General features: G+C 70.1%; 2 protein-coding genes across 2 annotated transcripts; one reads left to right on the top strand and one right to left on the bottom strand.

Annotated features, from left to right (window-relative positions):
• Nucleotides 1–342: 342 nt before the first annotated feature.
• On the bottom strand, nucleotides 343–10,612 carry LOC139062426 (spidroin-1-like). The gene is made up of 9 exons (XM_070543271.1): nucleotides 10,587–10,612; nucleotides 10,264–10,443; nucleotides 9,817–10,005; nucleotides 9,469–9,619; nucleotides 9,267–9,418; nucleotides 5,603–5,760; nucleotides 2,005–2,148; nucleotides 1,637–1,771; nucleotides 343–347 (listed from the first exon to the last, which is right to left on the bottom strand). Exons 1-9 carry the CDS (start codon nucleotides 10,610–10,612, stop codon nucleotides 343–345), a joined length of 1,140 nt encoding a protein of 379 aa, XP_070399372.1.
• LOC139062425 (uncharacterized) lies at nucleotides 10,611–16,848 on the top strand. The gene is made up of 7 exons (XM_070543270.1): nucleotides 10,611–10,685; nucleotides 10,728–10,865; nucleotides 13,249–13,381; nucleotides 14,221–14,335; nucleotides 15,633–15,757; nucleotides 16,311–16,361; nucleotides 16,754–16,848. The coding sequence occupies exons 1-7, from the start codon at nucleotides 10,611–10,613 to the stop codon at nucleotides 16,846–16,848; spliced, it is 732 nt and encodes a 243-aa protein (XP_070399371.1).
• The last annotated feature ends 4,104 nt before the right edge of the window (nucleotides 16,849–20,952 follow it).

The raw sequence follows: 20,952 nt of genomic DNA, 5'->3' as shown, positions 1-20,952 counted from the left end.
CTGCCCTGCCCTGCCCTGCCCTGCCCTGCAGGGCTCCCCTGCCCTGCCCTGCCCTGCCCTGCCCTGCCTTCCCTGCCCAGCCCTGCCCTGCAGGGCTCCCCTGCCCTGCCCTGCCCTGCCCTGCAGGGCTCCCCTGCCCTGCCCTGCCCTGCCCTGCAGGGCTCCCCTGCCCTGCCCTGCCCTGCCCTGCCCTGCAGGGCTCCCCTGCCCTGCCCTGCCCTGCAGGGCTCCCTGCCATGCCCTGCCCTGCCCTGCCCTGCAGGGCGCCCCTGCCCTGCCTGGCCCTGCCCTGCTCTGCCCTGCCCTGCCCTGCAGGGCTCCCCTGCCCTGCCCTGCCCTGCCCTAACCTGCAGGGCTCCCCTGCCCTGCCCTGCCCTGCAGGGCTCCCCTGCCCTGCCCTGCCCTGCCCTGCCCTGCAGGGCTCCCCTGCCCTGCCCTGCCCTGCCCTGCCCTGCCCTGCAGGGTTCCCCTGCCCTGCCCTGCCCTGCCCTGCCCTGCAGGGCTCCCCTGCCCTGCCCTGCCCTGCCCTGCCCTGCCCTGCCCTGCAGGGCTCCCCTGGCCCTGCCCTGCCCTGCCCTGCCCTGCAGGGCTCCCCTGCCCTGCCCTGCCCTGCCCCTGCCCTGCCCTGCAGGGCTCCCCTGCCCTGCCCTGCCCTGCCCTGCCCTGCAGGGCTCCCCTGCGCTGCCCTGCCCTGCCCTGCCCTGCCCTGCCCTGCAGGGCTCCCCTGCCCTGCCCTGCCCTGCCCTGCAGGGCTCCCTGCCCTGCCCTGCCCTGCCCTGCCCTGCAGGGCTCCCCTGCCCTGCCCTGCCCTGTGGGGCTCCCCTGCCCTGCCCTGCCCTGCCCTGCCCTGCAGGGCTCCCCTGCCCTGCCCTGCCCTGCCCTGCCCTGCCCTGCCCTGCCCTGCCCTGCAGGGCTCCCCTGCCCTGCCCTGCCCTGCCCTGCCCTGCTCTGCCCTGCAGGGCTCCCCTGCCCTGCCCTGCCCTGCCCTGCCCTGCCCTGCCCTATCCTAACCTGCAGGGCTCCCCTGCCGTGCCCTGCCCTGCCCTGCAGGGCTCCCCTGCCCTGCCCTGCCCTGCCCTGCCCTGCAGGGCTCCCTGCCCTGCCCTGCCCTGCCCTGCCCTGCCTTCCCTGCCCTGCCCTGCCCTGCCATGCAGGGCTCCCCTGCCCTGCCCTGCCCTGCAGGGCTCCCCTGCCCTGCCCTGCCCTGCCCTGCCCTGCAGGGCTCCCCCTGCCCTGCCCTGCCCTGCCCTGCCCTGCAGGGCTCCCCTGCCCTGCCCTGCCCTGCCCTGCCCTGCCCTGCCCTGCCCTGCCCTGCAGGGCTCCCCTGCCCTGCCCTGCCCTGCCCTGCAGGGCTCCCCTGCCCTGACCTGCCCTGCCCTGCAGGCTCCCCTGCCTGCCCTGCCCTGCCCTGCCTTCCCTGCCCTGCCCTGCCCTGCCATGCAGGGCTCCCCTGCCCTGCCCTGCCCTGCCCTGCCCTGCAGGGCTCCCCTGCCCCTGCCCTGCCCTGCCCTGCAGGGCTCCCCTGCCCTGCCCTGCCCTGCCCTGCCCTGCAGGGCTCCCCTGCCCTGCCCTGCCCTGCCCTGCCCTACCCTGCCCTGCCCTGCAGGGCTCCCCTGCCCTGGCCTCCCTGCCCTGCCCTGCCCTGCCCTGCCCTGCCCTGCCCTGCCCTGCAGGGCTCCCCTGCCCTGCCCTGCCCTGCCCGGCCCTGCGCTGCCCTGCAGGGCTCCCCTGCCCTGCCCTGCCCTGCCCTGCAGGGCTGCCCTGCCCTGCCCTGTCCTGCAGGGCTCCCCTGCCCTGCCCTGCCCTGCCCGGCCCTGCAGGGCTCCCCTGCCCTGCCCTGCCCTGCCCTGCAGGGCTCCCCTGCCCTGCCCTGCCCTGCCCTGCCCTGCAGGGCTCCCCTGCCCTGCCCTGCCTTCCCTGCCCTGCCCTGCCCTGCCCTGCCCCTGCAGGGCTCCCCTGCCCTGCCCTGCCCTGCCCTGCCCTGCCCTGCAGGGCTCCCCCTGCCCTGCCCTGCCCTGCCCTGCCCTGCCCTGCAGGGCTCCCCTGCCCTGCCCTGCCCTGCCCTGCCTTCCCTGCCGTGCCCTGCCCTGCCCTGCAGGGCTCCCCTGCCCTGCCCTGCCCTGCCCTGCAGGGCTCCCCTGCCCTGCCCTGCCCTGCCCTGCAGGGCTCCCTGCCCTGCCCTGCCCTGCCCTGCCCTGCAGGGCTCCCCTGCCCTGGCCTGCCCTGCCCTGCCCTGCCCTGCCCTGCAGGGCTCCCCTGCCCTGCCCTGCCCTGCCATGCCCTGCCCTGCCCCTGCCCTGCAGGGCTCCCCTGCCCTGCCCTGGCCTGCCCTGCCCTGCCCTGCCCTGCAGGGCTCCCCTGCCCTGCCCTGCCCTGCCCTGCCCTGCAGGGCTCCCCTGCCCTGCCCTGCCCTGCCCTGCCGGGCTCCCCTGCCCTGCCCTGCCCTGCCCTGCAGGGCTCCCCTGCCCTGCCCTGCCCTGCCCTGCCCTGCCCTGCAGGGCTTCCCCTGCCCTGCCCTGCCCTGCCCTGCAGGGCTCCCCTGCCCTGCCCTGCCCTGCCCTGCCTTCCCTGCCCTGCCCTGCCCTGCAGGGCTCCCCTGCTGCCCTGCCCTGCCCTGCCCTGCCCTGCCCTGCAGGGCTCCCCTGCCCTGCCCTGCCCTGCCCTGCCCTGCAGGGCTCCCCTGCCCTGCCCTGCCCTGCAGGGCTCCCCTGCCATGCCCTGCCCTGCAGGGCGCCCCTGCCCTGCCCTGCCCTGCCCTGCTCTTCCCTGCCCTGCCCTGCAGGGCTCCCCTGCCCTGCCCTGCCCTGCCCTAACCTGCAGGGCTCCCCTGCCCTGCCCTACCCTGCCCTGCCCTGCAGGGCTCCCCTGCCCTGCCCTGCCCTGCCCTGCCCTGCAGGGTTCCCCTGCCCTGCCCTGCCCTGCCCTGCCCTGCCCTGCCCTGCCCTGCCCTGCCCTGCAGGGCTCCCCTGCCCTGCCCTGCCCTGCCCTGCCCTGCAGGGCTCCCCTGCCCTGCCCTGCCCTGCCCTGCCCTGCCCTGCAGGGCTCCCCTGCCCTGCCCTGCCCTGCCCTGCCCTGCAGGGCTCCCCTGCCCTGCCCTGCCCTGCCCTGCCCTGCAGGGCTCCCCTGCCCTGCCCTGCCCTGCCCTGCCCTGCAGAGCTCCACCTGCGCTGCCCTGCCCTGCCCTGCCCTGCCCTGCAGGGCTCCCCTGCCCTGCCCTGCCCTGCCCTGCAGGGCTCCCCTGCCCTGCCCTGCCCTGCCCTGCCCTGCAGGGCTCCCCTGCCCTGCCCTGCCCTGCCCTGCAGGGCTCCCCTGCCCTGCCCTGCCCTGCCCTGCCCTGCAGGGCTCCCCTGCCCTGCCCTGCCCTGCCCTGCCCTGCCCTGCAGGGCTCCCCTGCCCTGCCCTGCCCTGCCCTGCCCTGCCCTGCCCTGCTCTGCCCTGCAGGGCTCCCCTGCCCTGCCCTGCCCTGCCCTATTCCTGCCCTGCAGGGCTCCCCTGCCCTGCCCTGCCCTATCCTGCCCTGCAGGGCTCCCCTGCCGTGCCCTGCCCTGCCCTGCCCTGCAGGGCTCCCCTGCCCTGCCCTGCCCTGCCCTGCCCTGCCTGCAGGGCTCCCCTGCCCTGCCCTGCCCTGCCCTGCCCTGCCCTGCCCTGCCCTGCCCTGCAGGGCTCCCCTGCCCTGCCCTGCCCTGCCCTGCCCTGCCCTGCCCTGCAGGGCTCCACTGCCCTGCCCTGCCCTGCCCTGCAGGGCTCCCCTGCCCTGCCCCTGCCCTGCCCTGCCCTGCCCTGCCCTGCCCTGCAGGGCTCCCCTGCCCTGCCCTGCCCTGCCCTGCCCTGCAGGGCTCCCCTGCCCGGCCCTGCCCTGCCCTGCCCTGCCCTGCCCTGCAGGGCTCCCCTGCCCTGCCCTGCCCTGCCCTGCCCTGCCCTGCCCTGCCCTGCCCTGCAGGGCTCCCCTGCCCGGCCCTGCCCTGCCCTGCCCTGCCCTGCCCTGCCCTGCAGGGCTTCCCCTGCCCTGCCCTGCCCTGCCCTGCCCTGCAGGGCTCCCCTGCACTGCCCTGCCCTGCCCTGCCCTGCAGGGCTCCCCTGCCCTGCCTGCCCTGCCCTGCAGGGCTCCCCTGCCCTGCCCTGCCCTGCAGGGATCCCCTGCCCTGCCCTGCCCTGCCCTGCAGGGCTCCCCTGCCCTGCCCTGCCCCTGCCCTGCCTTCCCTGCCCTGCCCTGCCCTGCCATGCAGGGCTCCCCTGCCCTGCCCTGCCCTGCAGGGCTCCCCTGCCCTGCCCTGCCCTGCAGGGCTTCCCCTGCCCTGCCCTGCCCTGCCCTGCAGGGCTCCCCTGCCCTGCCGGGCTCCCCTGCCCTGGCCTTCCCTGCCCTGCCCTGCCCTGCCCTGCAGGGCTCCCCTGCCCTGCCCTGCCCTGCCCTGCCCTGCCCTGCCCTGCCCTGCCCTGCAGGGCTCCCCTGCCCGGCCCTGCCCTGCCCTGCCCTGCCCTGCCCTGCAGGGCTCCCCTGCCCTGCCCTGCCCTGCCCTGCCCTGCAGGGCTCCCCTGCGCTGCCCTGCCCTGCCCTGCCCTGCCAGGGCTCCCCTGCCCTGCCCTGCCCTGCCCTGCCCTGCAGGGCTCCCCTGCCCTGCCCTGCCCTGCCCTGCCTTCCCTGCCCTGCCCTGCCCTGCCCAGCAGGGCTCCCCTGCCCTGCCCTGCCCTGCCCTGCCCTGCAGGGCTCCCCTGCCCTGCCCTGCCCTGCAGGGCTCCCCTGCCCTGGCCTGCCCTGCCCTGCCCTGCCCTGCCCTGCAGGGCTCCCCTGCCCTGCCCTGCCCTGCCATGCCCTGCCCTGCAGGGCTCCCCTGACCTGCCCTGCCATGCCCTGCCCTGCCCTGCAGGGCTCCCCTGACCTGCCCTGCCCTGCCCTGCCCTGCAGGGCTCCCCTGCCCTGCCCTGCCCCTGCCCTGCCTGCAGGGCTCCCCTGCCCTGCCCTGCCTGCCCTGCCGGGCTCCCCTGCCCTGCCCTGCCCTGCCCTGCCCTGCAGGGCTCCCCTGCCCTGCCCTGCCCTGCCCTGCCCTGCAGGGCTCCCCTGCCCTGCCCTGCCCTGCAGGGCTCCCCTGCCCTGCCCTGCCCTGCCCTGCCCTGCCCTGCCCTGCCCTGCCCTGCAGGGCTCCCCTGCCCTGCCCTGCCCTGCCCTGCCCTGCAGGGCTCCCCTGCCCTGCCCTGCCCTGCCCTGCAGGGCTCCCCTGCCCTGCCCTGCCCTGCAGGGCTCCCCTGCCATGCCCTGCCCTGCCCTGCCCTGCAGGGCGCCCCTGCCCTGCCCTGCCCTGCCCTGCTCTGCCCTGCCCTGCCCTGCAGGGCTCCCCTGCCCTGCCCTGCCCTGCCCTAACCTGCAGGGCTCCCCTGCCCTGCCCTGCCCTGCCCTGCCCTGCAGGGCTCCCCTGCCCTGCCCTGCCCTGCCCTGCCCTGCAGGGCTCCCCTGCCCTGCCCTGCCCTGCCCTGCCCTGCAGGGCTCCCCTGCCCTGCCCTGCCCTGCCCTGCCCTGCAGGGCTCCCCTGCCCTGCCCTGCCCTGCCCTGCCCTGCCCTGCAGGGCTCCCCTGCCCTGCCCTGCCCTGCAGGGCTCCCCTGCCCTGCCCTGCCCTGCCCTGCAGGGCTCCCCTGCCCTGCCCTGCCCTGCAGGGCTCCCCTGCCCTGCCCTGCCCTGCCGGACTCCCCTGCCCTGGCCTTCCCTGCCCTGCCCTGCCCTGCCCTGCAGGGCTCCCCTGCCCTGCCCTGCCCTGCCCTGCCCTGCCCTGCAGGGCTCCCCCTGCCCGGCCCTGCCCTGCCCTGCCCTGCAGGGCTCCCCTGCCCTGCCCTGCCCTGCCCTGCCCTGCAGGGCTCCCCTGCCCTGCCCTGCCCTGCCCTGCCCTGCCCTGCCCTGCAGGGCTCCCCTGCGCTGCCCTGCCCTGCCCTGCCCTGCAGGGCTTCCCCTGCCCTGCCCTGCCCTGCCCTGCAGGGCTCCCCTGCCCTGCCCTGCCCTGCAGGGCTCCCCTGCCCTGCCCTGCCCTGCCCTGCAGGGCTCCCCTGCCCTGCCCTGCCCTGCCCTGCCTTCCCTGCCCTGCCCTGCCCTGCCATGCAGGGCTCCCCTGCCCTGCCCTGCCCTGCCCTGCCCTGCAGGGCTCCCCTGCCCTGCCCTGCCCTGCAGGGCTCCCCTGCCCTGCCCTGCCCTGCAGGGCTCCCCTGCCCTGCCCTGCCCTGCAGGGCTCCCCTGCCCTGCCCTGCCCTGCAGGGCTCCCCTGCCCTGCCCTGCCCTGCCCTGCCCTGCCGGGCTCCCCTGCCCTGGCCTTCCCTGCCCTGCCCTAAAGGGCTCCCCTGCCCTGCCCTGCCCTGCCCTGCCCTAAAGGGCTCCCCTGCCCTGCCCTGCCCTGCCCTGCCCTGCCCGGCCCTGCCCTGCCCTGCAGGGCTCCCCTGCCCTGCCCTGGCCTGCCCTGCAGGGCTGCCCTGCCCTGCCCTGCCCTGCCCTGCCCTGTCCTGCAGGGCTCCCCTGCCCTGCCCTGCCCTGCAGGGCTCCCCTGCCCTGCCCTGCCCTGCCCTGCAGGGCTCCCCTGCCCTGCCCTGCCCTGCCCTGCCCTGCCCTGCCCTGCAGGGCTCCCCTGCCCTGCCCTGCCTTCCCTGCCCTGCCCTGCCCTGCCCTGCCCTGCAGGGCTCCCCTGCCCTGCCCTGCCCTGCCCTGCCCTGCAGGGCTCCCCTGCCCTGCCCTGCCCTGCCCTGCCCTGCCCTGCCCTGCAGGGCTCCCCTGCCCTGCCCTGCCCTGCCCTGCCTTCCCTGCCCTGCCCTGCCCTGCCCTGCAGGGCTCCCCTGCCCTGCCCTGCCCTGCCCTGCCCTGCAGGGCTCCCCTGCCCTGCCCTGCCCTGCCCTGCCCTGCAGGGCTCCCCTGCCCTGGCCTGCCCTGCCCTGCCCTGCCCTGTCCTGCAGGCTCCCCTGCCCTGCCCTGCCCTGCCATGCCCTGCCCTGCCCTGCAGGGCTCCCCTGACCTGCCCTGCCCTGCCCTGCCCTGCAGGGCTCCCCTGCCCTGCCCTGCCCTGCCCTGCCCTGCAGGGCTCCCCCTGCCCTGCCCTGCCCTGCCCTGCCGGGCTCCCCTGCCCTGCCCTGCCCTGCCCTGCAGGGCTCCCCTGCCCTGCCCTGCCCTGCCCTGCCCTGCCCTGCAGGGCTCCCCTGCCCTGCCCTGCCCTGCCCTGCAGGGCTCCCCTGCCCTGCCCTGCCCTGCCCTGCCTTCCCTGCCCTGCCCTGCCCTGCAGGGCTCCCCTGCCCTGCCCTGCCCTGCCCTGCCCTGCAGGGCTCCCCTGCCCTGCCCTGCAGGGCTCCCCTGCCCTGCCCTGCCCTGCCCTGCAGGGCTCCCCTGCCCTGCCCTGCCCTGCAGGGCTCCCCTGCCATGCCCTGCCCTGCCCTCCCCTGCAGGCGCCCCTGCCCTGCCCTGCCCTGCCCTGCTCTGCCCTGCCCTGCCCTGCAGGGCCTCCCCTGCCCTGCCCTGCCCTGCCCTAACCTGCAGGGCTCCCCTGCCCTGCCCTGCCCTGCCCTGCCCTGCAGGGCTCCCCTGCCCTGCCCTGCCCTGCCCTGCCCTGCAGGGCTCCCCTGCCCTGCCCTGCCCTGCCCTGCCCTGCAGGGCTCCCCTGCCCTGCCCTGCCCTGCCCTGCCCTGCCCTGCCCTGCAGGGTTCCCCTGCCCTGCCCTGCCCTGCCCTGCCCTGCCCTGCCCTGCAGGGCTCCCCTGCCCTGCCCTGCCCTGCCCTGCCCTGCAGGGCTCCCCTGCCCTGCCCTGCCCTGCCCTGCCCTGCAGGGCTCCCCTGCGCTGCCCTGCCCTGCCCTGCCCTGCCCTGCAGGCTCCCCTGCCCTGCCCTGCCCTGCCCTGCCCTGCAGGGCTCCCCTGCCCTGCCCTGCCCTGCCCTGCCCTGCCCTGCAGGGCTCCCCTGCCCTGCCCTGCCCTGCCCTGCAGGGCTCCCCTGCCCTGCCCTGCCCTGCCCTGCCCTGCCCTGCAGGGCTCCCCTGCCCTGCCCTGCCCTGCCCTGCCCTGCAGGGCTCCCCTGCCCTGCCCTGCCCTGCCCTGCCCTGCTCTGCCCTGCAGGGCTCCCCTGCCCTGCCCTGCCCTGCCCTGCCCTGCCCTGCAGGGCTCCCCTGCCCTGCCCTGCCCTATCCTGCCCTGCAGGGCTCCCCTGCCGTGCCCTGCCCTGCCCTGCCCTGCAGGGCTCCCCTGCCCTGCCCTGCCCTGCCCTGCCCTGCCCTGCCCTGCAGGGCTCCCCTGCCCTGCCCTGCCCTGCCCTGCCCCTGCCCTGCCCTGCAGGGCTCCCCTGCCCTGCCCTGCCCTGCCCTGCCCTGCAGGGCTCCACTGCCCTGCCCTGCCCTGCCCTGCAGGGCTCCCCTGCCCTGCCCTGTCCTGCCCTGCAGGGCTCCCCTGCCCTGCCCTGCCCTGCCCTGCCCTGCCCTGCCCTGCCCTGCCCTGCAGGGCTCCCCTGCCCCTGCCCTGCCCTGCCCTGCCCTGCCCTGCAGGGCTCCCCTGCCCTGCCCTGCCCTGCAGGGCTCCCCTGCCCTGCCCTGCCCTGCCCTGCCCTGCAGGGCTCCCCTGCCCTGCCCTGCCCTGCCCTGCCCTGCCCTGCCCTGCCTGCAGGGCTCCCCTGCCCGGCCCTGCCCTGCCCTGCCCTGCCCTGCCCTGCAGGGCTCCCCTGCCCTTCCCTGCCCTGCCCTGCCCTGCAGGGCTCCCCTGCCCTGCCCTGCCCTGCCCTGCAGGGCTCCCCTGCCCTGCCCTGCAGGGCTCCCCTGCCCTGGCCTTCCCTGCCCTGCCCTGCCCTGCCCTGCCCTGCAGGGCCCCCTGCCCTGCCCTGCCCTGCCCTGCCCTTGCCCTGCAGGGCTCCCCTGCCCTGCCCTGCCCTGCCCTGGCCCTGCCCTGCCCTGCAGGGCTCCCCTGCCCTGCCCTGCCCTGCCCTGCAGGGCTCCCCTGCCCCTGCCCTGCCCTGCCCTGCAGGGCTCCCCTGCCCTGCCCTGCCCTGCCCTGCAGGGCTCCCCTGCCCTGCCCTGCCCTGCCCTGCCCTGCCCTGCAGGGCTCCCCTGCCCTGCCCTGCCCTGCAGGGCTCCCCTGCCCTGCCCTGCCCTGCCTTCCCTGCCCTGCCCTGCCCTGCCATGCAGGGCTCCCCTGCCCTGCCCTGCCCTGCCCTGCCCTGCCCTGCCCTGCCCCTGCCCTGCAGGGCTCCCCTGCCCTGCCCTGCCCCTGCCCTGCCCTGCCCTGCCCTGCCCTGCAGGGCTCCCCTGCCCTGCCCTGCCCTGCCCTGCCCTGCAGGGCTCCCCTGCCCTGCCCTGCCCTGCCCTGCCCTGCCCTGCCCTGCCCTGCAGGGCTCCCCTGCCTGGCCTTCAGCCCTGCCCTGCCCTGCCCTGCAGGTCTCCCCTGCCCTGCCCTGCCCTGCCCTGCCCTGCCCGGCCCTGCCCTGCCCTGCAGGGCTCCCCTGCCCTGCAGGGCTCCCTTGCCCTGCCCTGCCCTGCAGGGCTCCCCTGCCCTGCCCTGCCCTGCCCTGCCCTGCAGGGCTCCCCTGCCCTGCCCTGCCCTGCCGGACTCCCCTGCCCTGGCCTTCCCTGCCCTGCCCTGCAGGGCTCCCCTGCCCTGCCCTCCCCTGCCCTGCAGGGCTCCCCTGCAGGGCTCCCCTGCCCTGCCCTGCCCTGCCCTGCAGGGCTCCCCTGCGCTGCCCTGCCCTGCCCTGCCCTGCAGGGCTCCCCTGCCCTGCCCTGCCCTGCCCTGCAGGGCTCCCCTGCCCTGCCCTGCCCTGCAGGGCTCCCCTGCCCTGCCCTGCCCTGCCCTGCAGGGCTCCCCTGCCCTGCCCTGCCCTGCCCTGCCATGCAGGGCTCCCCTGCCCTGCCCTGCCCTGCCCTGCCCTGCAGGGCTCCCCTGCCCTGCCCTGCCCTGCAGGGCTCCCCTGCCCTGCCCTGCCCTGCAGGGCTCCCCTGCCCTGCCCTGCCCTGCCCTGCCCTGCCCTGCAGGGCTCCCCTGCCCTGCCCTGCCCTGCCCTGCCGGGCTCCCCTGCCCTGGCCTTCCCTGCCCTGCCCTGCCCTGCCCTGCCCTGCAGGGCTCCCCTGCCCTGCCCTGCCCTGCCCTGCCCTGCCCTGCCCGGCCCTGCCCTGCCCTGCAGGGCTCCCCTGCCCTGCCCTGGCCTGCCCTGCAGGGCTGCCCTGCCCTGCCCTGCCCTGCCCTGTCCTGCAGGGCTCCCCTGCCCTGCCCTGCCCTGCAGGGCTCCCCTGCCCTGCCCTGCCCTGCCCTGCCCTGCAGGGCTCCCCTGACCTGCCCTGCCCTGCCCTGCCCTGCAGGGCTCCCCTGCCCTGCCCTGCCCTGCCCTGCCCTGCCGGGCTCCCCTGCCCTGCCCTGCCCTGCCCTGCCCTGCCCTGCAGGGCTCCCCTGCCCTGCCCTGCCCTGCCCTGCCCTGCAGGGCTCCCCTGCCCTGCCCTGCCCTGCCCTGCAGGGCTCCCCTGCCCTGCCCTGCCCTGCCCTGCCTTCCCTGCCCTGCCCTGCCCTGCCTTCCCTGCCCTGCCCTGCCCTGCCCTGCCCTGCAGGGCTCCCCTGCCCTGCCCTGCCCTGCCCTGCCCTGCAGGGCTCCCCTGCCCTGCCCTCTCCTGCAGGGCTCCCCTGCCATGCCCTGCCCTGCCCTCCCCTGCAGGGCGCCCCTGCCCTGCCCTGCCCTGCCCTGCTCTGCCCTGCCCTGCCCTGCAGGGCTCCCCTGCCCTGCCCTGCCCTGCCCTAACCTGCAGGGCTCCCCTGCCCTGCCCTGCCCTGCCCTGCCCTGCAGGGCTCCCCTGCCCTGCCCTGCCCTATCCTGCCCTGCAGTGCTCCCCTGCCCTGCCCTGCCCTGCCCTGCCCTGCAGGGCTCCCCTGCCCTGCCCTGCCCTGCCCTGCCCTGCCCTGCCCTGCAGGGTTCCCCTGCCCTGCCCTGCCCTGCCCTGCCCTGCCCTGCCCTGCCCTGCCCTGCAGGGCTCCCCTGCCCTGCCCTGCCCTGCCCTGCCCTGCAGGGCTCCCCTGCCCTGCCCTGCCCTGCCCTGCCCTGCAGGGCTCCCCTGCGCTGCCCTGCCCTGCCCTGCCCTGCCCTGCAGGGCTCCCCTGCCCTGCCCTGCCCTGCCCTGCCCTGCAGGGCTCCCCTGCCCTGCCCTGCCCTGCCCTGCCCTGCCCTGCAGGGCTCCCCTGCCCTGCCCTGCCCTGCCCTGCAGGGCTCCCCTGCCCTGCCCTGCCCTGCCCTGCCCTGCCCTGCCCTGCAGGGCTCCCCTGCCCTGCCCTGCCCTGCCCTGCCCTGCCCTGCCCTGCAGGGCTCCCCTGCCCTGCCCTGCCCTGCCCTGCCCTGCCCTGCTCTGCCCTGCAGGGCTCCCCTGCCCTGCCCTGCCCTGCCCTGCAGGGCTCCCCTGCCCTGCCCTGCCCTATCCTGCCCTGCAGGGCTCCCCTGCCGTGCCCTGCCCTGCCCTGCCCTGCAGGGCTCCCCTGCCCTGCCCTGCCCTGCCCTGCCCTGCCCTGCAGGGCTCCCCTGCCCTGCCCTGCCCTGCCCTGCCCTGCCCTGCAGGGCTCCCCTGCCCTGCCCTGCCCTGCCCTGCAGGGCTCCACTGCCCTGCCCTGCCCTGCAGGGCTCCCCTGCCCTGCCCTGCCCTGCCCTGCAGGGCTCCCCTGCCCTGCCCTGCCCTGCCCTGCCCTGCCCTGCCCTGCCCTGCAGGGCTCCCCTGCCCTGCCCTGCCCTGCCCTGCCCTGCAGGGCTCCCCTGCCCGGCCCTGCCCTGCCCTGCAGGGCTCCCCTGCCCTGCCCTGCCCTGCCCTGCCCTGCCCTGCCCTGCAGGGTTCCCCTGCCCTGCCCTGCCCTGCCCTGCCCTGCCCTGCCCTGCCCTGCCCTGCAGGGCTCCCCTGCCCTGCCCTGCCCTGCCCTGCCCTGCAGGGCTCCCCTGCCCTGCCCTGCCCTGCCCTGCCCTGCAGGGCTCCCCTGCGCTGCCCTGCCCTGCCCTGCCCTGCCCTGCAGGGCTCCCCTGCCCTGCCCTGCCCTGCCCTGCCCTGCAGGGCTCCCCTGCCCTGCCCTGCCCTGCCCTGCCCTGCCCTGCAGGGCTCCCCTGCCCTGCCCTGCCCTGCCCTGCAGGGCTCCCCTGCCCTGCCCTGCCCTGCCCTGCCCTGCCCTGCCCTGCAGGGCTCCCCTGCCCTGCCCTGCCCTGCCCTGCCCTGCCCTGCCCTGCAGGGCTCCCCTGCCCTGCCCTGCCCTGCCCTGCCCTGCCCTGCTCTGCCCTGCAGGGCTCCCCTGCCCTGCCCTGCCCTGCCCTGCAGGGCTCCCCTGCCCTGCCCTGCCCTATCCTGCCCTGCAGGGCTCCCCTGCCGTGCCCTGCCCTGCCCTGCCCTGCAGGGCTCCCCTGCCCTGCCCTGCCCTGCCCTGCCCTGCCCTGCAGGGCTCCCCTGCCCTGCCCTGCCCTGCCCTGCCCTGCCCTGCAGGGCTCCCCTGCCCTGCCCTGCCCTGCCCTGCAGGGCTCCACTGCCCTGCCCTGCCCTGCAGGGCTCCCCTGCCCTGCCCTGCCCTGCCCTGCAGGGCTCCCCTGCCCTGCCCTGCCCTGCCCTGCCCTGCCCTGCCCTGCCCTGCAGGGCTCCCCTGCCCTGCCCTGCCCTGCCCTGCCCTGCAGGGCTCCCCTGCCCGGCCCTGCCCTGCCCTGCCCTGCCCTGCAGGGCTCCCCTGCCCTGCCCTGCCCTGCCCTGCCCTGCAGGGCTCCCCTGCCCTGCCCTGCCCTGCCCTGCCCTGCCCTGCCCTGCAGGGCTCCCCTGCCCGGCCCTGCCCTGCCCTGCCCTGCCCTGCCCTGCCCTGCAGGGCTCCCCTGCCCTGCCCTGCCCTGCAGGGCTCCCCTGCCCTGCCCTGCCCTGCCCTGCCCTGCCCTGCAGGGCTCCCCTGCCCTGCCCTGCCCTGCCCTGCCCTGCCCTGCAGGGCTCCCCTGCCCTGCCCTGCAGGGCTCCCCTGCCCTGCCCTGCCCTGCCCTGCCCTGCAGGGCTCCCCTGCCATGCCCTGCCCTGCCCTGTCCTTCCCTGCCCTGCAGGGCTCCCCTGCCCTGGCCTTCCCTGCCCTGCCCTGCCCTGCCCTGCCCTGCAGGGCTCCCCTGCCCTGCCCTGCCCTGCCCTGCTCTGCCCTGCAGGGCTCCCCTGCCCTGCCCTGCCCTGCAGGGCTCCCCTGCCCTGCCCTGCCCTGCCCTGCAGGGCTCCCCTGCCCTGCCCTGCCCTGCCCTGCCCTGCCCTGCAGGGCTCCCCTGCCCTGCCCTGCCCTGCCCTGCAGGGCTCCCCTGCCCTGCCCTGCCCTGCCTTCCCTGCCCTGCCCTGCCCTGCCATGCAGGGCTCCCTGCCCTGCCCTGCCCTGCCCTGCCCTGCCCTGCAGGGCTCCCCTGCCCTGCCCTGCCCTGCTCTGCCCTGCCCTGCAGGGCTCCCCTGCCCTGCCCTGCCCTGCCCTGCCCTGCAGGGCTCCCCTGCCCTGCCCTGCCCTGCCCTGCCCTGCCCTGCAGGGCTCCCCTGCCCTGGCCTTCCCTGCCCTGCCCTGCCCTGCCCTGCCCTGCCCTGCAGGGCTCCCCTGCCCTGCCCTGCCCTGCCCTGCCCTGCCCGGCCCTGCCCTGCAGGGCTCCCCTGCCCTGCCCTGCCCTGCCCTGCAGGGCTGCCCTGCCCTGCCCTGCCCTGCCCTGCCCTGTCCTGCAGGGCTCCCCTGCCCTGCCCTGCCCTGCCCTGCCCTGCAGGGCTCCCCTGCCCTGCCCTGCCCTGCCCTGCAGGGCTCCCCTGCCCTGCCCTGCCCTGCCCTGCCCTGCAGGGCTCCCCTGCCCTGCCCTGCCCTGCCCTGCCCTGCCCTGCCTTCCCTGCCCTGCCCTGCCCTGCCCTGCAGGGCTCCCCTGCCCTGCCCTGCCCTGCCCTGCCCTGCCCTGCCCTGCCCTGCCCTGCAGGGCTCCCCTGCCCTGCCCTGCCCTGCCCTGCCCTGCAGGGCTCCCCTGCCCTGCCCTGCCCTGCCTTCCCTGCCCTGCCCTGCCCTGCCCTGCAGGGCTCCCCTGCCCTGCCCTGCCCTGCCCTGCAGGGCTCCCCTGCCCTGCCTTGCCCTGCCCTGCCCTGCAGGGCTCCCCTGCCCTGCCCTGCCCTGCCCTGCCCTGCAGGGCTCCCCTGCCCTGCCCTGCCCTGCCCTGCCCTGCAGGGCTCCCCTGCCCTGGCCTGCCCTGCCCTGCCCTGCCCTGCCCTGCCCTGCAGGGCTCCCCTGCCCTGCCCTGCCCTGCAGGGCTCCCCTGCCCTGCCCTGCAGGGCTCCCCTGCCCTGCCCTGCCCTGCCATGCCCTGCACTGCCCTGCAGGGCTCCCCTGCCCTGCCCTGCCCTGCCCTGCCCTGCCCTGCAGGGCTCCCCTGCCCTGCCCTGCCCTGCCCTGCAGGGCTCCCCTGCCCTGCAGGGCTCCCCTGCCCTGCCCTGCCCTGCCCTGCCCTGCAGGGCTCCCCTGCCCTGCCCTGCCCTGCCCTGCCCTGCAGGGCTCCCCTGCCCTGCCCTGCCCTGCCCTGCCCTGCAGGGCTCCCCTGCCGTGCCCTGCCCTGCCCTGCCCTGCCCTGCCCTGCCCTGCAGGGCTCCCCTGCCCTGCCCTGCCCTGCCCTGCCCTGCAGGGCTCCCCTGCCCTGCCCTGCCCTGCCCTGCCCTGCCCTGCAGGGCTCCCCTGCCCTGCCCTGCCCTGCCCTGCCCTGCAGGGCTCCCCTGCCCTGCCCTGCCCTGCAGGGCTCCCCTGCCCTGCCCTGCCCTGCCCTGCCCTGCAGGGCTCCCCTGCCCTGCCCTGCCCTGCAGGGCTCCCCTGCCCTGCCCTGCCCTGCCATGCCCTGCCCTGCCCTGCAGGGCTCCCCTGCCCTGCCCTGCAGGGCTCCCCTGCCCTGCCCTGCCCTGCCCTGCCCTGCCCTGCAGGGCTCCCCTGCCCTGCCCTGCCCTGCCCTGCAGGGCTCCCCTGCCCTGTCCTGCCCTGCCCTGCCCTGCCCTGCCCTGCAGGGCTCCCCTGCCCTGCCCTGCCCTGCCCTGCCCTGCCCTGCAGGGCTCCCCTGCCCGGCCCTGCCCTGCCCTGCCCTGCCCTGCCCTGCAGGGCTCCCCTGCCCTGCCCTGCCCTGCAGGGCTCCCCTGCCCTGCCCTGCCCTGCCCTGCCCTGCAGGGCTCCCCTGCCCTACCCTGCCCTGCCCTGCCCTGCCCTGCAGGGTTCCCCTGCCCTGCCCTGCCCTGCCCTGCCCTGCCCTGCAGGGCTCCCCTGCCCTGCCCTGCCCTGCCCTGCCCTGCAGGGCTCCCCTGCCCTGCCCTGCCCTGCCCTGCCCTGCCCTGCCCTGCCCTGCAGGGCTCCCCTGCGCTGCCCTGCCCTGCCCTGCCCTGCCCTGCCCTGCAGGGCTCCCCTGCCCTGCCCTGCTCTGCCCTGCCCTGCCCTGCAGGGCTCCCCTGCCCTGCCCTGCCCTGCCCTGCCCTGCCCTGCCCTGCCCTGCCCTGCAGGGCTCCCCTGCCCTGCCCTGCCCTGCCCTGCCTTCCCTGCCCTGCCCTGCCCTGCCCTGCAGGGCGGCCCTGCCCTGCCCTGCAGGGCGGCCCTGCCCTGCCCTTCCCTGCCCTGCCCTGCAGGCCGGTCCTGCCCTGCCCTGCCCTGCCCTGCAGGGCTGCCCTGCCCTGCCCTGCCCTGCCCTGCAGGGCGGCCCTGCCCTGCCCTGCCCTGCCCTGCCCTGCCCTGCCCTGCCATGCAGGGCGGCCATGCCCTGCCCTGCCCTGCCCTGCCCTGCAGAGCGGCCCTGCCCTGCCCTGCCCTGCCCTGCAGGGCGGCCCTGCCCTGCCCTGCCCTGCCCTGCAGGGCGGCCCTGCCCTGCCCTGCCCTGCCCTGCAGGGCGGCCCTGCCCTGCCCTGCCCTGCCCTGCACTGCCCTGCAGGGCGGCCCTGCCCTGCCCTGCCCTGCCCTGCCCTGCCCTGCCCTGCAGGGCGGCCCTGCCCTGCCCTGCCCTGCCCTGCAGGGCGGCCCTGCCCTGCCCTGCCCTGCCCTGCCCTGCAGGGCTGCTCTGCCCTGCCCTGCCCTTCAGGGCGGCCCTGCCCGGCCTGCCCTGCAGGGCTGCCCTGCCCTGCCCTGCCCTGTAGGGCGGCCCTGCCCTGCCCTGCCCTGCAGGGCGGCCCTGCCCTGCCCTGCCCTGCCCTGCAGGGCGGCCCTGCCCTGCCCTGCCCTGCCCTGCAGGGCGGCCCTGCCCTGCCCTGCCCTGCCCTGCAGGGCTGCCCTGCCCTGCCCTGCCCTGCCCTGCAGAGCGGCCCTGCCCTCCCCTGCCCTGCCCTGCCCTGCCCTGCCCTGCCCTGCCCTGCCCTGCCCTGCCCTGCCCTGCCCTGCAGGGCGGCCCTGCTCAATGGTCAGCTTTCCTCGTGGGGTCACCCATAAAGACAGTGGGAGGGTTAATAGTACAGTGTGTTTGTGTGATCACCAATTTGTCATTATAGCGCAACTTATGGGGGGGGGGCATCTATCTCAAACTAAACCAAAGAAGGGACAAGTGAAATGTGTTCATGACACTGAAGCACCAAAAACAGTGTTCTTGATTGATACGCAGTAAACACAATAAAATACCAATACTGCGCTGGGTTGGTGATAAATTCCCCTTCTGAATTACTGTTCCAGTCCGCCCCAACTCCTTCCAAAATGACGTAAAAACCATTGACATATGAAAAATGTGGACATAGCCCACCCATTGTTCCGTGAGCGGCAGGTTTAAGCCAAAAATGGGAGGTTCCCAACACTGATTTTTTTTTTACCGTGTCACATGTCTTGTCACGCCCAGACAATTCAAAAATGGGAAAAGAGGTGGAGCTGAGGATGGGGGTCTTACGTTTGGAACAGGGTTGGAACAAATTAACCAATGTAGCTAATAGCTGAGTCATCTAGTCCAAGAAGCTAAGAAGGGCTCCGGGGTAGCCAATTCGCACGACAGCCTGGCGTCTGTGCGAGGCTGTAGTCATGCCGGTTGCCTGTGGAGATATAATATGGACTGGGACTATTAAATTACAAGCAGAACCTCAGACCACTGCAATTGTAGCTGGGCACCATGGCCTTTAACATCAGCTCATGCTCCACGGTTGGAGATCAGCGGGACATTAGCTATATGCTAACCCAAAGATAATTGAATTTTTCAAGGCATTTTTATGTTTATTTATTTGGCATATGCTTTTATCCAAAGCGACTTACAATTGTTAATCTATAGGGCATGTTGTGATCTGTGGGGGAAACCGGAGTGTCCAGAGGGAACCCAGGCATGCATGGGGAGAACATGCAACTCCATGCAAAAAGGCTGCAGCTGAGTTTCGAACCTGCAACCTTCTTGCTGCGAGGCAACAGTGATAACAACTACTGGGACTCTAGACTCTGGAATGACGAGACAAAGATACAAAATGTCGCCAACTTGTTCATTCCATGCCTAGAGGACTTGGTGTTGTGCATGAAAATCATGGTGGTCATACAAAATACTAGATGTAGTAGTTTTTGTTGCAGGTTGTATTCACTTTTGCTTCAACCAGTTTTAGTAACACAGAAGATTTTGTGATCCAAGTTATATTATTAAACTTGATTTCATGTTACGGAGTTAAACAAGTGTTCAGTAAAACCCAGCCTTGTGAAAATTTTGGAAATTGTTCGATAGATAGATAGATAGATAGACAGATAGATAGACAGATAGATAGATAGACAGATAGATAGATGATAGATAGATAGATGATAGATAGATAGATTGATAGATAGATGATAGATAGACAGATATAGAGATACAGTAGATATAAGTAGATATAGACATGAATAGATAGATGATAGATAGATATAGACATAGATGGATAGATGATAGATACCGTAAATCCTCTAATACAGGCCCGGGCCTGTATTTGACTCAAGCTCATCAAGCTCCAGGCCTTTATTGGAAGGAGGACCAGAATTAGAGGCAAAATGACCACCAAACAGAAAATAAAAAGAAAGACTTGTGCTAAACATGGAAAACTAAATGTTGTTGTTGTTTTCACCTTTGTTGCCCTAAATGAGTGAAACATGCAAAAATACACAGTTTCATTAATTAATTTCTTGGCTTTGGAAGTTAAAGCATGGAAAAAAGCATATTACCTTTCTGAAATCCTTTCTTTTTGTTTTACTTTTCCATAATTTCTTTCTCCATAATCAAAGATAAACAGTAATGTTAGAGAACAAGTAAATAAAACAATGAAAAGTTATGCATGTATTCAAGTCTGGAAAAATAGTCTTGGACTTTTATGAACTTATTATTTATTTATTTATTTGCAGCATGCAAATACATTTTTCTTAATTGTTCAAAGAAATTAGTAATGCAAAGCAACATGAAAAAAGGTCTTTAAAATGGAAAAGGTGAGAAATAAAGATGACAACAAATTTAATAATGACAACAACAATAATAAGAAGAAAAAGAAGAAGAGTAGTCTTTAAACTGAGTGAATAAGTCATCTAATCTCAGTAGTTTTTGATGATTAAGGGATTTATTTAGAAAAAGAGTGTTATAAACAAAATAATGAGATGGCAGCATTAATTAAAGGAAGTCATTTGGTCTCAGTTTGTGATGAACCAAAAACAAAAGCGGAAAAATTTTTACTTTAAAGAGCAAGTCACCCCCTACCAGACTCTTACTCCACTCCCACTTCCCGTTTGAAAAATGCAAAAAATGCTGTTGTCTGGCAGTCTACACACACACACACAACATTGTGGCCTCATAATGTACCAGCTGACGTCATAGTGTACTTCTTAGCCTATAGCATTGGCAGATTAAATTTAAATGCAATGCAGAGTTTTTACCTGACAACTGTGCAACAATGACAGTTTTAGGCAGAATATTTAAATTTTAACTAAAATGCACTTAAGTGCCAAATGATTGACTGCATGTGTCTACAGCATGGTTAGACACTCATTTATATAGTTAATCAGCAAAAAAGAAGTGGATTTGGGGGTGACTTGCTCTTTAAATTCAAAGTTAAGGCCACAAGGGGGCCCCAACCAACACACACACACACACACACACACACACGTGTTTTTATGGGTTTGTGTGGACTACGTTTTCTGAGTTGTTTGTGTGGACCCTGACTTCCACTATAGCCAGAATGGTGCAAAAATTATGTTTAACTCTAGGTGGGACAAAGGAAGCTTCCTCTAGGATTTTGGTTGTGTGGACCGGGTAAACGTCCACACAATGGTGAATGTCCACACAATGTTGGTCTCCCGTCGGGGGTTGGTCCACACAACCCCATAAAGACAAGTACACACACACACACACACACACACACACACACACACAGGATTGTCTCAGCTGTATTTTCGTTAAGGAGTGTGCACGTACAGCATGCGCGCCTCGTGCATGAGCCTACTATTGAAGCTGCCGTTACGCTTTTGGCCTGAGGGGGCAATCACGAGCATAAAAATTCAAAACTCTGTAAAGTCCCTTTAAACAGAAGGGGAGTCTGGCAGGCCAGGCTAGTTTCAGGTCCCATCAGTCATCAAAATGGTGAAATTTGTTCTCCACATTTGACCCGTCCTGGTTGGGAGCAGTGAGCTGCAGACATGGCTGCACTCGGGAACCATTCGGTGGTTTACCCCCCCCCCCAATCTGTTCCCTTAATGCTGTGTGTCAAGCAGGCAGTGTTGAGGAGTAACTGAGTACAGTGTTTAGAATACTAACGATGAGTAGCTGTTACAGTTACAATTTTTAAACATGGTATTTAGAATACTTTTGTAATACCATTGGAATACTTGTGTGTTTTCCACATTTCACTAGAAAGATAAAGACATACATTTTGGGAAACGTGTGTCTCTGCGTTGTGTAGGCTATCTTTCCCATAATGCCCCTAAACAATGTGCCTCCAAGTAATGGAATACATTAAAAATACATTTTAAAGCAAGTATTCAGTATTCTGTAACTAAATACATTTACAAAGTATTCTCCCCAACACTGAAGCAGGAAGCCAGTAGGTCTCATTTTAAAGGTGCATTATGTAGAAATGAAGTAAAAAATGAACTCCTGTGATAAAACTTAGTTACTGCGACCACTTTAAACAACTCTGGATCTTGATTATTTGCCGGCCGTCGTCAAATAAAAATTGTCAGCGCTGCAGCATTAGCTCCCAGGAGACGCAGCACCCCCACACTCACTGATGGTAAACGGTAGTTACGTCACGCCTTCCTTTGTTTTGAAAGGAGAAAAACTGACAATCCCCACAGCCAGCTGGATATGAAATGTTTCAGTATGAACTTCCTTTCTAAATGACTGAAACAGACTCTTCTGGGATTTTCTCACTGTAAAATCCTCACTGCATTCTTACATACTGCACCTTTAAAGTCTTTGGTATGAATTCAAACCCCCGATCTCCCAGTCTCAGGGCAGACACTCGTACCACTGAGCTGGTCAAACTCTGCAACTAAAAACCACGTTGTGTTCTCTCCTGTGTCTGATGCAGCGAACCAGACGACATGGTGTTTGAGGACTTCAAACGAGCCTTCCTGAAAGGGGCGGTCTACGGGGACGACGACGAGTCCCCTACTGAGGCATGAACAGCCAAGCTGGCCAACACCTTTCAGAGCTGAGCACAAGCATCGTCTGGTTCTTTCACAATCTCATCAGGGCACCACCTTGGTTACGACCCCAAAAGCATCACAAACCACCTCCAAGCACATTGAGTTGCCTTTGTGTAGGAAATGTGCTACACACTGCTGTCCTGTCACAGAGTCTGAGGGAGACCCTAGAGGTCAGGCAGGTGTTTGATGTTGGGGGGCAGCTTGGGTCCTGATGAGGCTAAAGAAGACTAAACATGTTTGTTGTGAAGCCCTGTTGATGTTAGATCATTTTTGCTTGTTATTTAGTATTTATTTAGCTTGTAGTTCTGGTTCTGATCTAAACAAGAGAACAATTTAAGCTGTTTACAGCCAGAACAAATCCCCCTCAGCGATCCGATCTCAGTGACCTGGTGTTCGCTCAAATAAAGA

Source organism: Nothobranchius furzeri, chromosome 13, assembly GCF_043380555.1.
Source record: "Nothobranchius furzeri strain GRZ-AD chromosome 13, NfurGRZ-RIMD1, whole genome shotgun sequence".
In the NCBI taxonomy this organism is placed as follows: domain Eukaryota; kingdom Metazoa; phylum Chordata; class Actinopteri; order Cyprinodontiformes; family Nothobranchiidae; genus Nothobranchius; species Nothobranchius furzeri.
Note: the sequence above shows the minus strand (reverse complement) of the source record. Positions and strands in the feature narration are given on the sequence as shown.